Source organism: Gallus gallus, chromosome 17 (assembly GCF_016699485.2).
Source record: "Gallus gallus isolate bGalGal1 chromosome 17, bGalGal1.mat.broiler.GRCg7b, whole genome shotgun sequence".
Lineage (NCBI taxonomy): Eukaryota > Metazoa > Chordata > Aves > Galliformes > Phasianidae > Gallus > Gallus gallus.
Genome location: NC_052548.1, coordinates 7,149,106 through 7,172,197, shown reverse-complemented (window position 1 = coordinate 7,172,197; position 23,092 = coordinate 7,149,106). Strand labels below are relative to the sequence as shown.

Here is a 23,092-nt window from a genome sequence, read left to right as displayed (position 1 = left end):
TAGGCCCCTTACAGCTTTATGCTCTTCTAAATAGGTCCTGGCAATAAACCCATGGAGAGGCCCAAAAGATCATTTTTAAATGATCTCCGCTTGTCCTCGCTTTCCATTAACCACTGAAGAAAATAACAAGAGAAAAATTGGTAGAACACACTTGGGGACCAATTTTTTTTTGCAGTCTTTGCACTGGTAAAACTCACGTTGAAATAGTGGGTCTCACCCGCGTGGCAGCAGCGGGATCCATGCACTGAGGCACTGATTACTCTGAATTTCAGAACCTTCTTTATAATCCTTGTAATTTGGACGAACACCAATATAAATTATTTCACTGTGGGCAGCCAATAAGGCAGTGGCTTCTTCCAAGTGTCAGAGGATCTGTTATTTTGCTCAGAGGGCTCGTATGTACAGAACAGTAAAAAGAATAAAATCCATTGTAAACATGCACTTTAAAAGATTTATCAGATACTCATAGCTGTACTTAAGAGCACACATGGTTACAAGAACACCAATTTGCTTTACTATTCCCTCTCAGGCCAAGAGTGAGATGTATACTTGTAACAGTCCTGAATGCGTGCAAGGAAATGTGTGTCTTGAAGCAAAGATACCAGCCCGGCTCTGACCTATTAAATAACCAGCTTCACAAGCTGCAATTTGTGCACTAGCATTGATTTTGGGGGTTGGAGATGCCCTGTGGCTGATTTAGTTGAAGGTTATTTAGATCCGTCTGCAGTAAATTTCTCTCTCCTGACTTGATGTTCTGTGTTGTTCTCCAAGAAACCCGGGGGGATCCTGGCTATGGGGCAGAGCTGTTCCAGCCAACGCAGGCCATCCCGATGGGCCTTCCGTTTGGAAGGAAATGATTCCCCCTGAAAATCTCCTAAATTCCATAACACTGTGTGGAACAAATCGAAGCACCAGGTCTTCCCCTTGACCTGTTTACACTCAAATCTCTTTGGTGAGGTGGGAAGGCCGCTGCCTTTGCAGGGGTAAGAAGTCCACAGGGGCAGTGAGTGGTTTTAGTTCATAAAAGCTTTTCTGTAAAAGGCAGCTCTATTGATAGGGAGAAACTGATGGACCTGTATAGGAGTGTGAATTACTTTCCTACTCAGCATAATGCACTTGGTAATAAGGGATTGAAATCTTTGTTCTTCAGATCTTTTTTCCCAGCTCCCCTATGCCCAACCCTGACCTGCCTGTTTCACTCTTCACCCAAAGGCCTGAAGTAGTTAAGAAGTTATTCACTGCAGCTGCAGGATGACCAACATCTGTGTGGTGCATTCAGGGTCACTGCAGGCCTGTGTGCAGCAAAGCAATGGGCACACAGCAGAGCAATCCAGGCAGCAGCGAAAGCATGCATGGCAATGAGAGCACATCCCAGCCTGGAAGGTGTCCAACACAAGAAAATGACTCTTGAAATAGAAATTCTTATCTTAGCAACGTAAGAATGGTGGCAGATGCACAAAGTGTCTTTTGCAGTGGAGCTGGGTAGGATATGCAATTATCTGAACTGATGGGAGGCCTATTTTATTTTATTTTTTTTAACTTGGTTGCATTTTTTTGGTCTCTCCAGCCTGACAGTGCTTCCAGTCTCTATGCAATATTTTTGTAGCTTTTCTTTGTCGGTGCTCAGACATGTTTTTCTCTATAAAACTTTGGTTTGCCCCAATTTTGGGCGGCTCTGTGGCTTTGCACGTTATTTGTTCTGCTTCCAGTGCCTGCAGGCCAAGGGTTGCTGTAATATTCATCTTCCTGCCTGCCCGGCTCTTCCTGGTGGGTTCTTTCCAGGAGAAAGCTGGATAGCTAGACTTCTTTCTGCCTGCGGGGCCATGTGTTAATGACCTGAAATGCTCTTTAAGTGTTTCAAAAAATAAATCTGCTAATGCATTTTGTGTGCCAAATCAATGCTGGGAATATTAAAGCAGCATTTGGGGGAGCCTTCTAAACTTTGTTCTGGCTGCGTGCGAACAGCATGGGCGCTCTGGGAGGAAAGGCCACTTATAAAGCACAGGTATAAGCACTGAAACCTCTCTTCTTGGGGAAGGTGAAAGATAAGGACAGAGCAGCCAGGTATGCCAGGAAGCTGCAGGAGAACACAGTGTAACAGCTGAGCTGCTAAAGGCCACTGAGACAATTGTCAGCAGAGCATCAGGCCACTGCAAATGATACAAAGGAAAGAGGAGGTACTGGGTAACTGATGCCTTTGGCTAGTTACGTCAATTTGTAGAGGAGAGATTGCAGAGAAGGAATGCTTTAGGGGGGTGAGTTTGCTGCAGAAACACAGTGAAAGCAGCTGGTGAAGAGTAAAGACTGGTTGTAGAGAATGGGAGGCGGAATGGTAGGAGGAGATGAAGTTAGGAGGAAAATGGGATGTGAAATTCAGGAAAGGGATGGCTGAAGTGAAGGTGGGCAGTAGGGGGGACCCTGCAGGAGATGTGGGGATGACAGAGTGCCAGGGAAATCCTGCCAGCACACCCAAGGTCAGCCCAACCTACAGGCCAACTGCCAAGTGGATGGCAGCACGGCTCAGGCAGGGTTATGGCCATGCAGGGTTTGAAGGAGGTGTAGGATGGCAGAGAATGGCATGTCTGCACGGTCCTTGTGCTCAGGAATGTGCGCAGGGATGTGGAAGGCAGAATTAGCAAACTTGCACTAGGAAAGGAGAAGAAAAGCTTTTCTCTAAAAGCAGCCCTGGAAATGCTGGACTGTGTGCATGCTTAGGATGCACTCTGCACTGCTGGAATGTGTCCCTGGCTCCTGGGGATAAAACTTGTGCATGGGGTACCAACTGTGTGGTGGGATGTTTTGCCTTTAAACTCCTTGTGTGACCTTATGTGCAAATCAATATAATTTAAGATCGGGCTGTAGACAGTGTCTGTATCTTTGTGCTGGATTATGGTTCCAAAAATGATACTTTAATACCCACTAATTTCAATGCACAATAAATTTCAATCAGAAAAGTTTGGGAGGCTAAATATTTGTCTGGATATTTACACTGGGGGTTTCCAAGTGTTGTATTGACACCAGTGAAGATCCTGCAGGTCTTCACAGCCCCTCTGTGTCTTCTAGATCTATGAATACCATCAGGGCTCAGTCCACACAGCACCTTTCATCCTCCCTTTGTGGAACACTATGTGAAGAGATTGGGGATTGAGCACAGCTGCTGTTAGCGTAGTGTGTGAGGTTATTTTAAATGAATGGACAGAGGACTTGAGTGCAGAACAGCAATCCTATGCTGCAAACATCTTATAGCTATGCAACATGCCATGCACAAAGAGCCTGCGTTGATAGGATGGGCTCATCTCCTGGAGGTCAGCTATCACTATGGGCATTTTCCTTGAAAGAAAATCTGTAGATGTTCTTGCAGCTGGGATGCAGGCTGGGACAGGTGGAGCTGGATGCATTTGCACTGCAGCACGGCTGTTACTCTGATGCCTGCACCCAGTGGGCACGCACTCTTGCAAATCGTGGCTCGCACAAGGCAGCTCTTGTAGAGATCAGAAGCTGGAGTGTGAATCAGAGGAGCCTGGCTGGAGGTTGCCCCGTGGGGCGGGCTGGGACCCCACTGCATCCTCGTTACTGCTGACCTTGGCACGAGTGCTGCCTGCTGATGGATCAGCTATGGAGCTGGACAAGCCCCCGGGGAACCGCTGCATTATCTATTATCGTCCCATCAGTGCCTCCCCTGACCCCTCCCAGCTCCGAATGCCACAGGCATCAGGGAAGGAATAAATCTTTGTCTGATACCGAGAGAGAGAGGGAGCGAGAGCAGGAAAAAGGAGAGATGAAAAATGTCCTTTTTATGACTCTCACAACAAAGCTGCCACATGATTCGTAGCAAACATTTCTCTGGGAAGAGGGAGGGAGAGAATGGGGGGAATCAGCAAAAAAACAGAGCTGCTTCTCTCCCCTGGAAGGTGCCCACAGGGAATTAATGGAGAGGGGGCACGGGTGACCTTTGAAGGTAAATATCCTGCGAAAGGAAACAGGCCCCAGAGCCTCAGAAAGCTCTCACTGATGCCTGGTGAGATGCTCCGTGCAGCACACATCCACCAGAACGGAAAGCAGAAAGTGATCTGTGCTAGAGGGAGCAGCAGGGCCGGAGTGTGATTAATAAGGCGCTAATAGCAACCCCAGCATTTATCTCTGCTTGTTTCCATTTGGGATGATCCAGGAGGGCTTGTACTTGTGAGCCTGGGGACAGCTCCTGACCTTGGTGTCTTTGGGACACTCGGGTACCTTCGGCATTGCTTGCGCCTCGGCTGCACCATCTGTGCTGTGCCTTGGGCAGGGGGACATCACACACTGTTCTCAATGGAAAAACTTCAGAGATCTTTATCCGAGTAGATGTTATTAAAGGCAAGCAAGTGCTTGGTGACATGGAAAGGGGCTGCGTGCTGCTGAGGTCTCCCTTTTTGCCCCTAGACAAGCGTGTACCTTAACAGCAAGCACATTCCCAACTGGCAGCAATGAGAAACAGAATTATACAGAGCTTGGAGTCCGAAAGCAGGAGAACACTGACAGCCAGCTGATTTTTAGCAGGGAGGGTCTTCCTGAAACAGATCTGTGGTGAGTGGGGCAGCCCCAGCTGGGGGTGCTGACCCACATGGGTGTCTTTAACTCGTCGGTCATGAAGAGGGAGTTAAATTCCCCACTTCTACCCAAATGGCTGTAACAACTCCTTGGTGAGCCTGGTAATTTGATTTTGTCTATAACGTGCTTTTAAAGTAAGGGGATAAATACAATCAGTCTGCATAAAAGGTAGCTATTAAGGAGCAGACAAGTTGCACAATAATAACTTTAAATTAAAAGCCCTTTCTCACCAATTCTGAGGTTGTGGGGTCTGCAGATTTTCCTTAAAACTTTTGGAACGTGCCTGGACTTCTTACAGGCAGCCATTTAACCTCCGTTTATGAAGAAATAAAGCAAAATTGATGTTGATTTTGGTCTACATTGGGGGATACTTTTGCAACATAAAAGCCCTTTTGCCTGCAATTTGCAGAGCAGCCCTGTCACATTGGTGAGGGCTGATACTGATAAAGATAAAGCTTTATAGCTGGGGCATTTGCAGCTAACAGCAAGCTAATGCTGCATTTTCATTTTGATGCAATTAATGTTAATGTCTGCTACGAAAATTGTCATTAAATACCATTTTAAAATCCATTCAATTTGCATATGCAAAGCCCATTTACAATCATGTAAAATACACAGTGCAGTTCATCATGTCTTTTCTCTAGAATTTGTTGCTGTTGTTTTGCTGGTAGTGATTATTATCCAGCTCTTAAAACGAAACCTAATGTCTAGTCCAGACCTGCACAGAGCAAGAGAAGTCTGTGCTCCAGTAGCATCGGGGCTGCTTTGGAGACCTTTTTGGAGGCTTTAGCATTTGTTTGCATTGGAATTGAACTGGCTTTTCCAGAGCACCCCGTGTCCTCCAGTCCCTTTGTGCTGCTGTAGAGGACAGGTGCCTGGGGTCAGGCTGAGCAGGGTGCTTGTTTTCCCCCACAGAACCCCTGTTTACAACTGCTCATGAGAAATCAGCACAATGGATAATCAGGACCTAGAGTCTGAGGGACTTGTCCAGTGGGTCGCTTTTTCCACTTTAAATGCAGGGTGATGATCTAGCAAGTATGAGAGAGTGGGATAAAGAATTTGAACTCATTCTTAATTGCATGAGAGTATTTCAACCAGTGTGAGCAGGTAGAAATGCTGCTGCTCTGCCTCAGCATCACTTGCTGCCCAAGGAAGCCATTATTCTGGCTTACAGCTCTCTGCTCTTTTAAGTCAAAGAATTGGCATAGAACATATGTTTAAGGCGTTCCAAGCTCTTAATACCAGAGGTGAACCTGGGATGTGTTGTGGCATGCAGACCAGATTTAGGCAGGTGATTGTGAAGGATGGAAGCAGGTAGCAAGGCCTGCGAGTAACGCTGTGACTCCATAGCAGCATGTCTGATCTCGGGTCACTTCTCTCTTGGAGACCACGCTGGCTGAGGTGTGGGAGTGTTGCAAATGTGAGGGTAGGAAGGGATAACATCATTCTGAGAAGGGCCCTGAGCCTTCCTCCTTACCGTGCTGGGATGCCATAGGTCCTGTCCGGAGATACGTGAGGAGGAGATCTCTTAAAGCGACTGTATTCGTCGTCTTTGCGCCGAACGTCCTTGGCCTTGTAGTACAAGTTAAACTGCCGGGCTGTGGTATACCCAGCCTTCAGAGCACCACGGTTCATGGTGATGAAGTCTCGGGGCATATTCTGAGTGGGATTTGTCCTAGGCTTTATCGTGTTCCAGTGGCCTATTGCTGGAAATGAAAGGAAATGTGAGGCAAAGAGAAAAGGGTGAGGGTAACTTTTATTTAGGGAGGCAGAATGGTGCAAGGTTTGTGTGCTGTGCATGAGGGCTTCAGCAAGTCTGATTTCATAGAGTAATCCCTGAGAGCACAGAGTAGGATCCCTCTTGAGTTACAAAGCAGCCATATATATGTAGCACTCTTGCAGTTGCCATACCCTTCTCTGCTTGGGGTCTGTGTGATCCTATAGACATTTCCAAGATGATAGAGAAGATTTACCAATCACCAAGAAATTTGGGTAATATTAATGGAAGTGGGTGAATGTTGTTTTTCCAGCCCCTGCTTTGTGAGAAGTAATGAGGAGCATTGGGAAGGAGAGTCCCTGTTAGCACGAGGACTGGTATATTTCAGTGGCATTGCCATACCTTCAGGGACTCCTCCATCTGTCCTTTCGATGTACAGCCCGTATGAAAAATCCAAGCCTGGCAGGGTATAGCAGTTTCTCAGAGGCTTTCCCAGTTCTGCCTGCAGGAGAATGGGGTTAAAGAAGAAGAATAAAGACCTTGCTTGATGAGCTACACCCTCTGAAAATAAAATCATGTATAGAATGTGGCCATGAGTGCCTGCAGTGGCTCTGGCTGCTCTTGGCACTGGATAGATCCCACTGCCTGGATCCAAACACAAAGGAGAACTCATAGATAGCTGTGAGGCTTCCTCAGGGCTGGAGCCTGTGGGATGCTGAATTTGGCACAAGTTCACAACTGAGTTATAAGGTGATCCAGCCATGCTGGAAATGGGGATCTTGACAACATATATGGTTTTAATCTAATTGTTTGACTAATTTCTCCTTTGGCTGGGGTGCCCAGTCATGGTGTCTGCAGGTAGATTTTCAGCAGCTGACCTTAAATTTCCTTCAAAGTATTTCACTTCCAAGTTGTTTGCCCTCCATAAACTCCCCCAAATGCAATCATACTGCCCCTCCTGCCTGGGAATAATCAAGACACAAGGCATGTTGTGGTGGGATAAGGGAGATGGAGGGGGAGCAGAGCCTGGGGTTTATAGCACAGAAAAGAAGAGAACTTGAGCTCAGTAATCTCATTTCTATTTAGTTTCAAAATGAACTCTTACCCAGCCCATGTGTATCCCAGCCTGGTGTTGTCTGGGGGATTAACTGACCTCCCTTCACCCCTTTGTCCCGACCCTCCCATCTCCATGGTGAAGTCACTGCAGGATGTGTGTGTCTTGAAACCTTATTGCTGCTTGAAAGAGAGGCCATGGAGGAGGGAAGGGAACTGGCAACTGGGGTGTGTGTGTTCCTGCTGGGGAGAGGGAGTAGAGCAAGGCATTCAGCTCCCTGCAGCCCTGAGGCATGGGGTGGTTGCCTTGGGATGGGCTATTTTCCATGGGAAGCCTGTTGAGGAAGCTGGGGTTGTAGGTGTTGGGGCAAATGGCAATGCTGAAATACTGCTCTGTGCCTGAGATCTCTGTGCCTGCAGAGCCATATACCAGGGCTTCAGGTACAGCAGGGCATTGGCTTCCCAGGTCTGGGAGGGAAGTCCTACAACTTGGGGCCATTAAATCCACCCACTCACAGCACTAGGAAACTGATGTGGTACCCATGTGATTCCCAGCAGCACAAGCTCACCAGAAAATGGATTTTCTGGACTTACTAAGATCCTTTGGTAAACTCCATCAGTCTCCTTGCCCTGTGCAAGGCTATGGATCCTTTGGTGCCAGCAGACATGAGCAATAAGCTTCTCGAAAGCAACCAACGCAGCTACCTGCTCAAACCTGTGTGTAACATGGCTGCTTTCTCCCCGCTGCCTCCCGCAGCCCTCTGGCAGAGGAAGGGACCATTCCTTGCAGATGTGTGCAGCGATGGCAGCAAGAGGGCTTTTAGCACTGCTGCCATTGAAATATCGCACGGTGGTGCTGAGCCATATGTGCACGCTGGGTGTGAGTTAGGGAGCTCACGCAAAACGCATAAACTGGTGCCAGGAGTGATAAAGGAGCTTTCAGCATTGATCTATTTCTCCAGTATTTACAGGCGTTTGTACGGAGGCTATTTTTAGGCGAGTTGTCACTGATCTAGCAGGGAAATTGAGAAGCGTTCTTCAGATGCGTGAGGAAAGGCTTTGCCCTGGGCTCATGTTCTGATCCTGGGTCAGCTAAGAGAGGCCAAGAATCCGCTGCTGGGGCGAAGGTGTGGCAGGTGGGAGGAAATAGCTGAGAAGCTGCAGGGAAGGAGAGGCAAAGTGGCTTCCAGACATCAGAATGCACAACTGTGGAATGGTAGAAATTCCCTTTTGCAGAGCGCGTGATGTTAACGCAGTTGGGTGTTTCCTTTACCTCAAAATGTGTGTGCTGTTGCTTTTTATGATCAGGTGGCATTTTACAGTCGCTTTGCACTGAATAAATAAAGTCGAAGGTGCTGGATAATTAATTAAAAAAAAAAAAATCTGGTCCAATATGTTGAACATGGAGAGAATCTGCAGCTCTGAAGAAAACCAATGGGCTCGGAGGACTCTGGCTGCATGCCAAGGATTTTACCCACAAAAGCAAAGAAGGGGAAGGATGTAGCAGGAATGAATCCTGCTGAGTGTAATCAAAGATTAGCCTTTCTCATTCATAAATTTGCAAAACGCTGTTGCGACCTCATGGGCTGGTTTCATTTGCTTGTCCTCGGGCAATGTAGGTGTGCTGTGCCATGAGCTGTGGTGGGAGAGAGCCAAAGTTGGTGCAGAAGGTCCTTTTCTCCTCCCCAGCCCCAGCACTGCTTCCTGTGTTCGGGTTTAGACTGTCACAAAGCTGCTTGGCTGGAATACAGATCTGTCTGACAGCTGTGCCCATCAGCAGACAACTTCATTAAACCTCATTAAGATGTCATTTCTCTGCCTTATTTCCCACCTCTTGGCTCTAATTAAAACCGTCTCTCTCTGCATCCCAGGCGGTCCTAATTTTCTCTGGGTACCTTCTGCAAGTTTTCTCCCTTTATGACCTCAGTGAGGAAAATCAGGCATCTTAAATACTGTTTATCTAGCCCATTCGGAAACACAACTCCAGGCTTTTTCCTGAAGCACTCCCAGTGCATCCTGCAGAGACCGCCTCTTCCCAGGGCTGCAAGAAACATGTGCTGAGGCTTTGCTTTCTAAAACTCTCTTTAAGGACTCAGCTAATGCATCCCTTCCCCCTGAACAGGGTGGTTCTTGTTTTTGAACCAGGGGTGTGTTCTGTGCTCGGAGGATGCTGCTCCAAGCAGCGCAGTGCTGGAGCTGTGCAGTCAGTGAGATGCCCCAGTTGGCTGCAGTGCAGTGCTGGGAGTACTGAGCTCCCTGGCCCTTCCTGGGTAGGTTCCCATTCATGCATCCCTGGATTTGGGTTTGAGTGTCTGATGGTGTTGGAAAATGTTTGCTGCAGAGGAAAAGCTGGGCTTGGAAGCAGGTCTGTGTTGTAAGAGGTGGGTGAGCTGCAAAAGAGTAGCAAAGTAAAGGAACTTGCAGGCTTACAGGTTTTGCTGTAAACCTCATTTGTGTTCCATCCCCAGGCATTTATGATCCATCAACACACATTGCCTTAATTTGCTAAAGATGGCTGGGATAGAGAGGGGTGTGCCTGTGTGCAGAAGGGTACAATGAGAGATGGAGGCCTGGGTTTTTAATCCATGCATCTCCTGCAGCCCTTTGGGAGGGGATGCTGGGCAGATCCACAGATCCCCTCTTCTCCCGCTCAGCAGGGCTGCCCCATCCCCTCCCATCAGCTCCATCCTGCCGATGGATGCCTGCAAACCCGCTGCATTTCCAACCCAGCAGGCCCTGCTTCCTTCCCTACCTTCTGTTCCACTTTTCATTACACCCCCTTGTACAGTAAAGCCTCCCGTCACGCTGCCATTACTATTATTATTGCAGATTTACTGCACTTGCAGAGTGAAGTGATGGCAGTGACAAGGCCCAGCATTTTTCCCTCCTTCCCCCCGCGACAGCTTGAAATCAAGCCCTTCATTTGCATTTACATGATCTTGCTGTGCAGCTTATGAGATCGGGAGATTTATTTGCTACTTAGCTTGATGTTTGATTACACTCTAAGAAGGCAGTGAGCTACAAAGTGCAGGGATACATCAGAACTGAGCTACTGAAAGCCTCTGGGGGACAGTAACTCAACATCAGGTTTAGGTAGATGAGAAAGGGAATGTTCAGTGTTTTGAGAAAGGCAAATTTGATCAGCTTTTTTTTTTTTAAAGGTGAAAAACTTATTTTCCATCTCTCACAAAAATGGTTGGGAAAACAAGAGTAGTATTAAAATGCAAGTTAAAATCTGGATGTGTTGATGCAGAGGTCCAAGCAGGGCTGGTATGTTGGGCTGCGTGCCGCTAACTGCTGCTAACTTCCCCTCCCAGGAAGATTATTAATAATAAGTTGGCACTTATCTTTGAAGCTCCTCATAAACATTAAAGGTCAAAGACAAAGGAAGTTTTGCTTGATGAAGGACCACAAAATCCGGCCTTGATTTATTAAACTTCGGAATGTGCCACCAAGTGATAATCCTGCTGTAACAGCTGGGGAAACTGAGGCAGGGAATGAATGTGTCTGTGACTAAGGGCAAAGGGAGTGGGGGTTGGATGGGGGAAACGAGGAGTGTGGCTGTGTTCAGGCTGAGAGACTACAACACTGCTGTCCTCCACAGTGGGGTATGAGCCTTCCAGAGCACAGGGAGATGTCTGGGCAAGCAGCTCTCGTGGAGTCCAGCAGGATGCAATGCTTGGGGGTCTGACATGCAGCTGGACTCCTGGCACTACAAACCCTCCAGGCAGGGCAGGGATGCTGCTAACCCAGCTGCACATGTAGCCTATGCTGACACATGATCCTGACTGATCCACCTCAGGTCTGAATTTCGGAACACCGCTCCCCTCTGGAAGTGATGTTTTGCACAAGGCTGGCTGCAGGAGGTTGTGTGGACGGTGGGACACAGGTGTCCCCTCACTGGGTCAGACACAGCTGCACCCATGGGCTGCATGGGGCACTTCTACCTTGGGGGCTCTCCCCACACAAGCTCAGCTTGCTCCTTCCCCTCTGCTCTACACTCAAGGGCAGGACCTGCTACAGCAGGGTGGAATCACTGATAACCAAAGATCCCCAGTACAGAATCCTATGTCTGTAGAAAGACACCTCTATCTGGTACTGTAGCTTTGTTTGCAAACTTTGTACTTACGCTATTACAATTAATCATTTAGAACTTAAGAAAGAGTATACCCCATTACATAAAAGACTCCAATGATGATCTTTATCCAACTTGTAAAATGGGCAGACTTGATGCGACTGAATAATTTTCCTCTCATCTGCACGAAATCATGAATGCAAGTCATACTTGGAGCCTGAAGTGAACACTGTGAGACCAGCCTATAATTACCAAAATAGAAAAAAAGAACAGCGTTTTCTAATGAATGACAAGCCACTAGGTGGAAATCTAATTTGGTCTAATTAAGCAGCCTTTGTGAGGATTTGTCTTTAGATGAAAAGAGGGAGCCAAAGAGATCTAAATGCAAATGAACTCTATCGTTTTGGTTTTAAAGGGCCAGGCAGATATGAAAGTATTTGTGTACGTAAGACTTTCATTTGTCTTCCTGGGCTCATTCACCTTCCAGGTTTCCCTTGGAAAAATCCCGTGTCCCCCCACGTTCCTTGGCTCTGGATACTGGTTGCTGTTTATTGAGTTAAAATGCAGCGTGCTGTTTGAAGGATGATTTTTTAACTGTAGGGCACTGCAAATATTAAATCTTGATTTCTCTGCAACAGGGCTGCATCTTTCAGCTGTTTGCAAATGGTTTTGGACAAAAACATTCTTTGCTGGGGAGCCAGATCTAAGATCTGCTGCTTTTGCTGCAAGGCCCTGTATAACTCAGGGGGCACCTGCAGGACCCTAAGCTCTTCCTCAGAGTCTTTGTGTCAGTACGAATCAGTCCGGCACTGATAAATCACTGCCACCTCACCCCACTGCACTGCTTCTGCCAACAGTCCCAATGCTGGGAGCTGGCAGCCCGGATATGGCCCAAAGGCTGAGACCCACAGAGGGGTTTGACTGTAATTGAGATGCAAATATTGGAAATGATCTTCTCCCGCTCTGTTAAATGTACTCCTGACTTAAAGATAAATTTGTGTCTATGTAAGGTTTCATGCCAGTACTGAAGGTCAAAGAAGCATCCGTGTTTCTGGAGTGGGTGTCAAGCCACAACGAAGCAGTGCATGCGATTCATAAAACAAAGCTTGTAGGCAGGAAGGACATGTTATATGGGACAAATGAAGAGGGGTGCAGCTCATGGCTGCTGCTAGCCGGAGGTCTGACCTGCACCTCATCCCCAGGGCTACAGCCACCACCCATCTCCAGTGGGAGGAATGAGCACATGTGGGGGAAGTGGCAGAGACATTTGGGGCAGGGAAGGTTCTGCCCCACTGGGAACTCTGATACCAAATTCAGCTGGGGAATGTTGTTGTTCAGCTCCCGTTGGCTTCAGAGGGAGCACTGAGGTTTATCTGAGAGTAGGATTTGGGTTAGCTATGGCTGAGAGAACATTCTATAAATGTTAAAGAGATGGGATGGAATGTTAAATGGGAAAAAAAAAAAAGTTCCCTTAGAGCAGTTACGACCTTTTCTCTGTGCTTCATCCTAAGTAATATCTTTTCTATAAGCCTCCCCATCTGTTACTCCAAGAAAAATCCCTTTATGTTCTCAGGGCCAGATGTTGTTTGAGTTTATGTCCAGCACAACTCAACTCAGTGAAGCTGCTATTTACACCATGTAACTTGCTGGTGGCTCCTTCAGCTCCATACAGGTAGTTTTAATTTCCTCCTCCCAAATTTCTTTGGGTCCCTATAGAAAATATTAGGCAAAAAGCTGCCAGCATGGCATCCATATACTCACAATGATATTTAAGGAGTTGAAAGCAAATGAGAATGTGGCTCTGTGTGTTTTTGAGCAGACCGAATACGGCCAAATTCCCAACACAGCAAAATAGTTTCTTGGTGGCATAGATCTGATTTTAGGGCCAAATTCAATCCCTCACTGCAAATGAGATGCTGGCTGCCCTCAGAGCTACCTGTCATCTCGCAGCACAATTTGCCTGAAGTCAGTACAGCTGTGGTTCCTCCCAGGACAAGACATTCAATATCTCAGACTAGCAGACAAGTTGTTAACTTTGGGCAAGCTCTTGGTTTAAGAATCTCTCCGCTTTCACTCAAGGAGAGGCTCTAATCTCTGATCACAGATGCAGGAACTTTCCACCTTTAGTCACTTCACGTACAGAATAATCTCCATTCTCATTAGAGAATAGATAAAAGTTTTTGCTGCTTAAAAAAAAAAAGATGCTGTTTCTTTAATGTAATGAAACCTCAGCAGGACAGAATGTCTTTACTAGACTATCCCCCACTATTCCCATAAGAAATCAAATATAATCCTATTTAAGAAGCTTTAAATAATTTTGAGCTTTCATATTGACTTATTAAAATGCAGCTTAAAAAACGCCTTCCTTGCAATCCCTTTACAAGGGTCAGGGATATAAAATTTGAAGAAATATGATTAGTAGATCAGTTGGAAAGATATATGCAGCACCTTCCAGTTTTATTCCTTAAAGTGCCCTTTTAGGAGAAAAGGTGATTCAGTTACACAGAGGCACCATCTCGTTGCAGGGATGAGACCCTTACTTCCTAGTGTATCTCCTGCCCCCTCACCCAAAGCATTTCATAGGTTTTTCTTAGAGCTGAAGAGCCCTTGCAGTGAGGACTGAAGAGTTGGTGTCCTCATAGCATAGCAAAATAGAGGCTGATGAGGCTCAAGGTGCAGAGGAAACCAGTTGCGCTTTTGCCCATCCATTGGTTGGTGCTCAAGATCAAGTGATGGTAATAGAGATGCAAATATGTCACGAAGGAAAGGGACGCTGCAGAGCTATTGTGAGCATGAGCTCACGTTGGCCCACATTGCTTTCCTTTTATTGCCTGGAAGGTGTTAGGGAGGAAGAGCTCCTGTAGCCTTCCAGATTTTGGAGTGGGATGAGCCCCTTCTCACTTTCTAAATACTAAGCGCTCACATCCAGCCCTGTTGACTTGGGAAGAACCGGAGCTGTAACCAAGAGTGCATTGCTAGAAAAATTAGCTGAAAGGCTCTAAGCAGAGAAAATTGAGTCAGTTACATGTCCTGAGCTTCAGCTCTGCAGATCTCCTGGGATTAGCAGGGTTGTATGGATGTAAATGATGAGACAATTTGACCCCCGCTCTTGAAGTATATTAAATACAATGAAGATCCAAATTGTGCTGTCAGTTAGACAGAACTCCTATTAAGCACAGAGGGGCTTGTGCTACTGCAGAAATCTGCCCAAGTCATTTGCTCTGTCCTACAGCAAAATGTATTCAACATGCTGAAATTAAACCGCAAAACCTAGCGAGCAAAATCACACCCTGCCCATTACACTTACAGCCAGTTACTGTGAAATCCTAATGTGTCAGGCTCTTTCTCTGGGAAATAAGGTAGCTAATAACTTTACTCCTGCCTAAGGCTGGACTTTGGTCAAGGCTGTCAAGGCTTCTATGATTTTCATGTGTTTCTGAAAAAGTACCCATGATTTTGACACGCTGGGACTTGTGTGAGCAAGCAGGGAGCTGTAATAGCTGAACTTCCCCGAGAGCTGTAGTGCTCAACCTTGGGCTCTCTGCAAGACGGACACCAAAGTGGCCCGAGCCCACGAGTGCCTCAATGTCTTCAGCTCCCAATGAAGTTAATGGCAGTCAAGTGTGATTGACTGCAGGTAGGATCCTGCCCTGAGTTTTCTCTTGTGGCAGAAAAAGCAACAGTGACACCAAAGGCAAGACCAGCAAATGCTGGTGAGAGCCCGAGTCCCCCAAGGAGTTGTCAGGCCAGGAAAAATCTCAAGACTTCCTAATTTTCTACATTTATGACAATTGTGAAAGTAGGCTGAAAGCAGCACTGGGAACTCGCTGCTGATGGTTAAAGAGCTATCATTGCCTATGAGCTAGTTGCTAATGGCACCAGAAATATGGCAAAAGATATCTGGCTTACAAATTAATGCCCATCTCTGATACCTGTATTTTTACAAAATTCCCTTTAATCCTATATCTGAGTCCCTCACCTTTTTCTCCACCAAATCTTCTACCTACAATCCCAGTTCTGCTCTGTGCTACTGTTCCCTTCAGTCCTGTCCATTTCCAAAAGCCCTGAATGAGAAGGGTCGGATGTAGCTTGGGGTGATGCGCACAAACAGCCCAGTTGCTTTCAAAGGGGCTGCTCTCGTGAGGCAAGAAAGAGTTGGCTCTAAAACCCCACTTCATAATTGCATCATATTTGATGAATCAGATGTTTTATGTGCTTGAGAATTCTGTGTTCCCTTCGTACTCAGCCATTGCAGAAAGATCCTGCTCGGCTGGAGTTCTGACCCATATTTTCCCGGCTGCAGTCCAAATTGGGTTGCTAAAAGGTAAAGGAAAAAATCTGTCTCATCACATCTCTCCCAACCCCTGTTCAGCTGCTGTGGTATTTTCCTTCATTATGCTGCTGCCTCAGACTGTAAACCTCTCTAATTTCCTACATCGCAGCTATTTATTTAAATGCTAACTCGCATTATGAAGTGATAATCCACAAGCGCAGGAGATAATTTATGAAGCATTTAAATTAAGAGGAGCAGCTAATTGGGAGCATGTGTCTTATAAGCCTTGCTAACACCAGAAAACTACAAATTAGGGAGAAAATGGAAGATATTTTTATCTTGCTTTTTTCTTTTGTAATGCACTGAGGAAAAATATTACCATACATCACACAACACTGCTGCTCACAGAAGTCCTCTCTTCTTTTCTGTTGTTCTCTTCATAGCCAGTGTAACACGCAATGCTCTCGTTATTACAAATTCCTCATTATAACACCAAATAATCTTTGCTCTCACAGAAGGTGCTACAAGGTGGGGTTTTCTGTCTCCAAATGAAGCGGAATAAATTTTCCAGGAGAGGTCCCCTTCTCAGCTACACGTGTTAATTTAAAAGAGCAAAGACTCCCTTGTTATATCGGGATGCTAAAACACATTTAATTTAGGATTGCATCACCCTGTAAGAGTTTTATAGGCTTGTGTTGAAATGAGAATGAACATAAACAGCTGCAAATGGGGGAAAAGCCAGTGTGTGATGGCCACAGGGCTGGAGAGAATGTATTTGGGATGCTCTGTGCAGGTTTTGGTGCCAAACTCACAAGCTTGGATTTCATCAAAGCTCAGTGTTTGAGTCAGAAAGACAAGTCCTAACCTGGATGCAAATAGTGAGACCCCATAATGTGTGATTGCCAGGGTTACAGCTGTGTGATGGGGATTGCTCAGGAAATGCTGCTGAGATGGATAACATAAGAACACCTGGGAGGAAGGGGAAGGCAGTAACCATGCCCACCTGGAGGCTCACAGCCATCCACTGGAGTCCCTGGTTTTGCTCTTCGATGCTGCTGCCTCAAGGGGTGAGTTGCAATACTTTGTTTTGCAATAGGAAATGGCCTCTTCCTGAAAGTGTAATGCCACTTCGGCTGCTTTTTGGGTTGCTGGATCTGCAGAATGGTTGGAACATTCTCCCAGAGGAGAGAAAGAGTTTGTCAGTGCTCCCCCAGGAGCATCCCAGGCACCCAGATGGTTGTGTTAATGCAGTTAGGAAAGAGTTGAGGCATTTAGAAAGCTGACAGCAAGGACTGCCTTAATATACCGCTCTCTTCCCCAGTTCAGCTACAGCTTAAGAGTAGTTTCCAGCACAGTTGTGTGAGATGTTTAGTTAGTATCCTCCCTTACTAGGCAACCAGTTCTTGTGGGTCCCTAGAGTGGCTGCTTGAGACAGATTTGCTGTTAGAGTACAACACGGTGCACATCTCCTGCCTCGCTGGGTGCTGTGAGCCGCAGGGAGGGCTGTGTGAAAGGATGCTCTGGAAGCAGGTGGGAATTCAACCTCACACGTCTGCTCTGTTTGTAGAAAATACCCTGCCTTAGTATTTGCATTTGTGTTTCTGCACTTACAAATCTCCCTTTACATATATCCTGTCAGAAGCAGTCAGCAAACAGGCTCTGGCATTATTGGAGTTGCTCCTCGATCTGAAGGAAACCATAAATCTGAAACTTCAATCATATCTTTATGATCATTCAGCAAACAGAGATGGAGGATTTATTCAACATGGGATAGCAAAGGGGAAACTGCAGGGGGTTATTGCAGGAGATATTGGTTTAGCTAAGGCAGAACTGCTCCCTCGGGCCTCTCTATGGACGAGCCAATGAACAATGGCACCAATGACAATAATAAGGCAATTATGGGGAAGAGGGTGAGGAGGGGGTAATGCTTTGTTAAAGATATAGGTAAGATTCCAGCATGGTGTCTCTTTTGTGTGCTTTCAAAACTAAAGGATGGTGTGTCTGCCTGGGGTGGTCTTATTAGGAGCTGCTGATCCTAAAAACACAGCAAGTGCTTAAAAGAGCTTCTAGCTTGTGTGTGATTGCGCTGCTCTTAGGAGTATATGAAGATTTCCTCCCTCATCAAACAAGGCTGGCAATAGAGTTCCCTAATCCATTCTACACCCCAGGGCAGGAGATAAGTACCAAAACCTCTCTTGGCAGAGGTTTGTCTCCCTGGCCACAGCTGATGTTGGGCTTTCTGCATTTAGGATGAACTCTTGATCCTGGGAGGGGGCCCAGGGAACCTCCCTGGGGGATGCTCAGACTTTTACCCCAGGCTGGTTATGCTGTTGTGCCATGGGCGCTGCTGCCCTAACGCGCAGTGATGCTGGGGTCAGCAGTGGGCATGGGCAACAAAGTTGAGTGCAAGATGGGAGCGCAAGGTACAGATGTTCAAAGGAGAGCTGGATCCTGCTGCTGCCACCAACAGATGAGACTGGGACAAAATCCCCACCTTTTCAGCCTGCCTTAGAGACAAATGCCTCTTTTTAAAAAGATGCAGTGGTGCAAAAGCGGGAACTGAGTGATCCATCCCCACCTGTCCTGCCTCCCCTCCTCTTCCTCTGGCAATTTTTCCTCCCCCTCTTCCCTTGCGAGCCCCCAAGCAGTTTGTTTGTGCCTGCAGAAGGAAGCTTGAAATATTGCATGGGGGGTGCAGGCGGCGGTCCCCGCGGCCCTGCCCCTGATGGCATGAATGCAGACATAAAATAACCCAGCGCCATCAGTAACCTGTCGCCAAAGCCCCACTACGAGGTGAGAGTTTTCCTCCCTGCCGTGGCTGTTAGCTGCAATGTATTTCTCCCTGCACTAAGCACCGTCTTTCCCAGGGCTGCATTACAATGATTTATAAACCCCATTTCTGTGGAAAACTAATAGATCAAAGTGAGGAGAAGGAAAAGGAGACATGAGCAGCTGGAAGATATTGAGGCATGAAACAAAAACAGAAATGAAAAACTAGTTTGTGGCACTAGTGAGTAGTTCTGTGCTGCACTTGTGTTATTGAAAAATAATAGAGGGAATCTGTATTTTAATCCGTTTTTAAGAGCCATTCAAGTAATCTGAAAAGCTCTTCCTAGAGCCAGCTTAGCTTGCATTTGTATATTTGTGCATCTCTTGCAGAACTAAACACTTTTGCTGTTCAGTCCTTCCATGCACGTTCCCACGTTATTTTTAGACTTTCCATGGTTTGAGCAGTCCCTGGATTTTCTATGAGGTCAACAGAAAGCACTGCATGGGGAACAGACGCTTGGCTGAACCTCGGCCTGGGACGTGCTTGTCCTGAGCTGGCTGTCACAGAGGGACAGCGAGGTGCTCTGCCTTGGCTTTGGTTTCCTCTGCTGCACAGTGGGGATAAACAGATAAGATTTCTGGTGTAATTCTCAGCTTCAGTCAACTTATCTCCTGACTGAATAGAGCCCGGAGTACAGACCGATGCTCATCTTCCTTTTACAATGATTAATGCATTAGAGTTCGTAAGAGCTTTGGAGATAGGAAGCTAATTGGGCTTTTGTGTGTGTTCTGCTTGTCTGGTTCAGCCACCAGACATCCCTGACTTCAAACATAGGCAACGGTGAGGAATTATTATGAAAACAACCACAATCCTTAGTATTTGGGCAGCACTTCTACATTCAGAGTGCTGCACAAGCCTTAAATCTACAATCTCAGTGCACGGCACGTATGTAAGTGCAAATGTTATGTTCAGTAGGTGAAATGCATTGAATGGGACAAACAGCAGATTTGGTGGAAAACAGATGTGTGGTGGGACTGCAGGGCTTTTATAAAGACTTTACAGAGCCGTGAGATGGAAGCTGCTGGATTACCCCTAGGTATGTTCAAAACTTGTTCGAGGTTTGCAGTTTTCCATTCTAAGTATTTTCTCTCTCTCCTTCAGAGTTGATGTTTTTTGTCTTAAGCTTTCACTCTCCCTGGCAATTTTCTGTTGCCAGTGAATGCTGCAGTGCCATGTTAACCTGAGGCTGGCTGCTTTACCTTGGTTCCTGATTTCTGTTGCATCCTTTGGAGTTGGTAAGGGAGTGCTCCTGGGGAAAAGCAGGTGCAGGGATATGTTCACAGACATCTATAATTGATATTTCTCACAGATGACATAGGAAGCAAGCACGTACTGAATGTGCTGGTGTGACTGCTCTGCACGAGGAAATGCTGCACTTAGTCACATGCCAGAGCAGGGTAGGCAAAGAAGCTATCAATAGGTGAGCGACACACTGCTGCTGGCAGGAGCAACACCTGCCCATTAAATCAGCACAAGATGACCAACATCCTCACAGCTGAACCTGACTTGAGGCTGTAGGCTCTGATCATTAAGAGATGAGTGAGTTAAAAAGGAGATACTGCTCTTTGCTTATAACCTGTGTGTTGCAATTTTAACACCCTCCTCAAAAGCACTTGGAACCAGAGGTCATTGTGAGACATTTACTCCCTGCCTTTTGGTGGTGGTCTTGTGGCTGGTGCCTGGCATGGTGATGCAGGAGGTAGATGCAGAAGCCCTGTTATTTTCACTGCATGGATCCTGTGTGCTGCTGACCGCAGCCTAATGCAGCTGTCTCTTCTGTACACCTTGCACTGGTAGCTGCAGACTGCATTCTCTGCTACAACAGGCAGAAAAAGCTGTCCGTGCTCTAACAGCTATCCAGAAACGATGACAACATCTTTCTTCTGCCTCCCTACGGCCTCACCACTCTTTGCTCTTCTTCTGTTCCCTTTCTGCAGAGAGAGATCGTGGGATGAAAGACAGCCAGGAAGGCAGGGAGAGCTGAGCGTGGACTAAGAGCTGCCGGAGGAATATGAGAGGAGAATTTTGCCCTATAAGTTTTAATAAGGTGGTGGGTTAAGAGAAATGCAGCTAGGGAGAAAAATGGGGAATGTTCTCTCTCCAAATGGGCACTGCTTCAGTTTGTAAAAGCACCAGGGATTCCCCATGTGGCTTAATTTATTATTTTCCCACTCGTTAAATGCCAAAACAATAAAGCAAAATCTATTGTTAGCTTTAAAATGCAGATGATTTGCATATGGCTGTGATCGTCCTACTGCTGCCTTCATTTAAACTCAGTAAGCCGAGGTACCTTTAAAAATTATGACTTGTTTTACATTTAATATACTGAACTATGTTAACATAATAGTAAGGGGCTGACTTCACAGCGTAATTGCTGATCATGGAGGAGGCTGGGTAGCGGCAGCGTTAGCCTGGTGGCGCGGTAGGGCTGTCCAACAGCATAGCAAAAAGGGGCTGAGCTGCTCTCGTCCTTGGCGTGATGCCCTCCTGAGAGCACCAGGAAACCCAGAGCGATTTCGGTGCTGCTCTTGGTTTGCTTCTGCTGGAAGGCATTCAGGGCCCACGCAATGCAAACAGGACGTAACTGCACCCCAACCAAGTCCTGTTGGGAAATCAGTTGGATTTTCTTTTTCTCCCGTTCAGTAAAATTTTGTAGAGGGGAATGAATGTCCTATTTATTAGAGACCCCCCTACTGGGGGTCTCCAAGGTTGCTGTGGAGAGCCTGTGTGGTTCTAGCGCTGTTATTACATCCTCTTGAATGTTTTCCTTCCTTGTTTGACCCCTGCTCGTGTCAGGCTGAACGGAGACAGCATAGGGACTGGGAAAGGGAACCAGCTCCACAGAGGCTGCTAATTCCTGCCTGAATTCAGAGACCCTGTGGCAGTAGGGCTGGCAAGGCGCAAAGCCTGCGAGCTGCTGTGTGGGAAGGGGGCATGGAGCTGTATCCTCTGCACCTTCTGGATTTGTAGCAGGAGCCTCCAGGTCAGCACGTGATGGCAGAGCACCACCTTCCAGGAGGGAGCTGCTGCAGATGGCTGACCTTCCTGTCTGCTACATCCAAAGAAAACTTCATGAAGGACTAAATACTGCCCCAAGGTGTGTCCACAATAAGCAGCATTTATGGGCTTCTCAGGAGCTGAAGATGTATCCAAGCATTACCAGCCATTCACATCCGTGTGTGTCTCTGACTTCTGTGCATAGCTCCAATTTGGGAGTTCTGGACTCCTTAAAAAATTTGCCTTTGTTCCTCAAATAAAAAGTGTATAGATTGACAGAGATGTACACCGAGTCTTAGCATTCTGATTTAAAAGAGCAAAGTTATAGGCCCCTGAAAATTGAGGTTTATAATAGAAGCACTGGCAAACCCTTAACTGCAGAGAAGCTACCAGGCGTTGCAACAATAATTGGGAAGGGAGGGAAAAAAAATCGTGCTGTGTTTTTCAGTGCTTAGCTAAGAAATACAACAAGAGAGTTTATTGCTTGCAAAACACAGCTGCACTGCCTCAAATTGGATGGAAAAACGAACCCTGATAATTTATTACACCCCTAAAGTCACAAGAATGTACCCATAAATTACTTTTTTGGAGGGGGAGGGAAGTGGTACCACTGTAGTCCGTTCTGCACAACCTACTTATTAGTATCATAATTTATTATTATTATGCCCTGCTGCAAATAGAGAGGCAGATAAAACTCAAATCTATTAAAACAACCGCTCCACTTTCTCTGAGCCACTGAGGGACACCATTCCAAAGGAAATGAGATAAATTACAAAGACGAATGGAGGAGTCTTGCATTGCAGCACATAGCTTGTATATATGCAAGAGCAGGAGGATAATTCAAGGAAAAAAGAATCGTGTTAAATTTCACCATTCAGGATTCAACACAGAGGGACTAGAATAACATCAAGTGGTCAATTAAATATTTGTAATGTATCGATCTTCTCTCCTTCAGAAGATCCTATATGTTAACTCTGAATACCTGAACGTGTAAGTCTGAAATAACTGCCCTGGGTCTATTCCAAATAATACTTGAGTCAACATGTATTTAAATGTACTTTTTATCCAGCTGCTTTGAGGAAGTGGATACTATACTGAGAAGTCTGAAAAGGCTATTACTGGAATATAGGCATCCTTGCGGTAATGATTAATTGCAAGGCTGGAGGGTATTTAAGCTTGGTGGGAGACGCTGCTTTGCGATCCCAGAAGGGCAAAGTGGGGGAACCAAAGGTGCAGTTATAAAGTTCTCCACGTGCTTCAGATAATGGGTTTCAGAGAAGCCAATAGGAATTTTTGTGTTAATTTTCCTTCTCTTCATTTCCCATTGGGGTATTTAGCTGGACCAGCAGTTCTTAATGGCAAGTTCCTCTTCCTTGCTACATGGGTGGATTAGCAGAAATGATAATGGTACTGGGAGGTTATTCCTCACTGCTCTCTTCAGGACAGATTGTTGTTAGGCTCTAACAAAGGTGTTTGGTGCTTTTGGCCACAGTCACGAGGGTGTACCAGACCCCTGATTCTGGATGAAGGCAGGCTGCTGGCCCGGAAGGGATTTGGGAG

At 46.4% G+C, this 23,092-nt stretch overlaps 1 protein-coding gene across 1 annotated transcript in view; it reads right to left on the bottom strand.

Moving 5' to 3' along the window:
* Nucleotides 1-23,092, bottom strand: part of CFAP77 (cilia and flagella associated protein 77) — a 52,548-nt gene that overhangs the window by 14,671 nt on the left and 14,785 nt on the right. The window contains exons 2-3 of the mRNA XM_415451.8: nucleotides 6,707-6,806; nucleotides 6,065-6,293 (exon numbers count right to left, since the gene is read on the bottom strand). Of these exons, the coding sequence (XP_415451.2) occupies nucleotides 6,065-6,293; nucleotides 6,707-6,806 (329 nt within the window). The remainder of the gene's footprint in view (nucleotides 1-6,064; nucleotides 6,294-6,706; nucleotides 6,807-23,092) is intronic.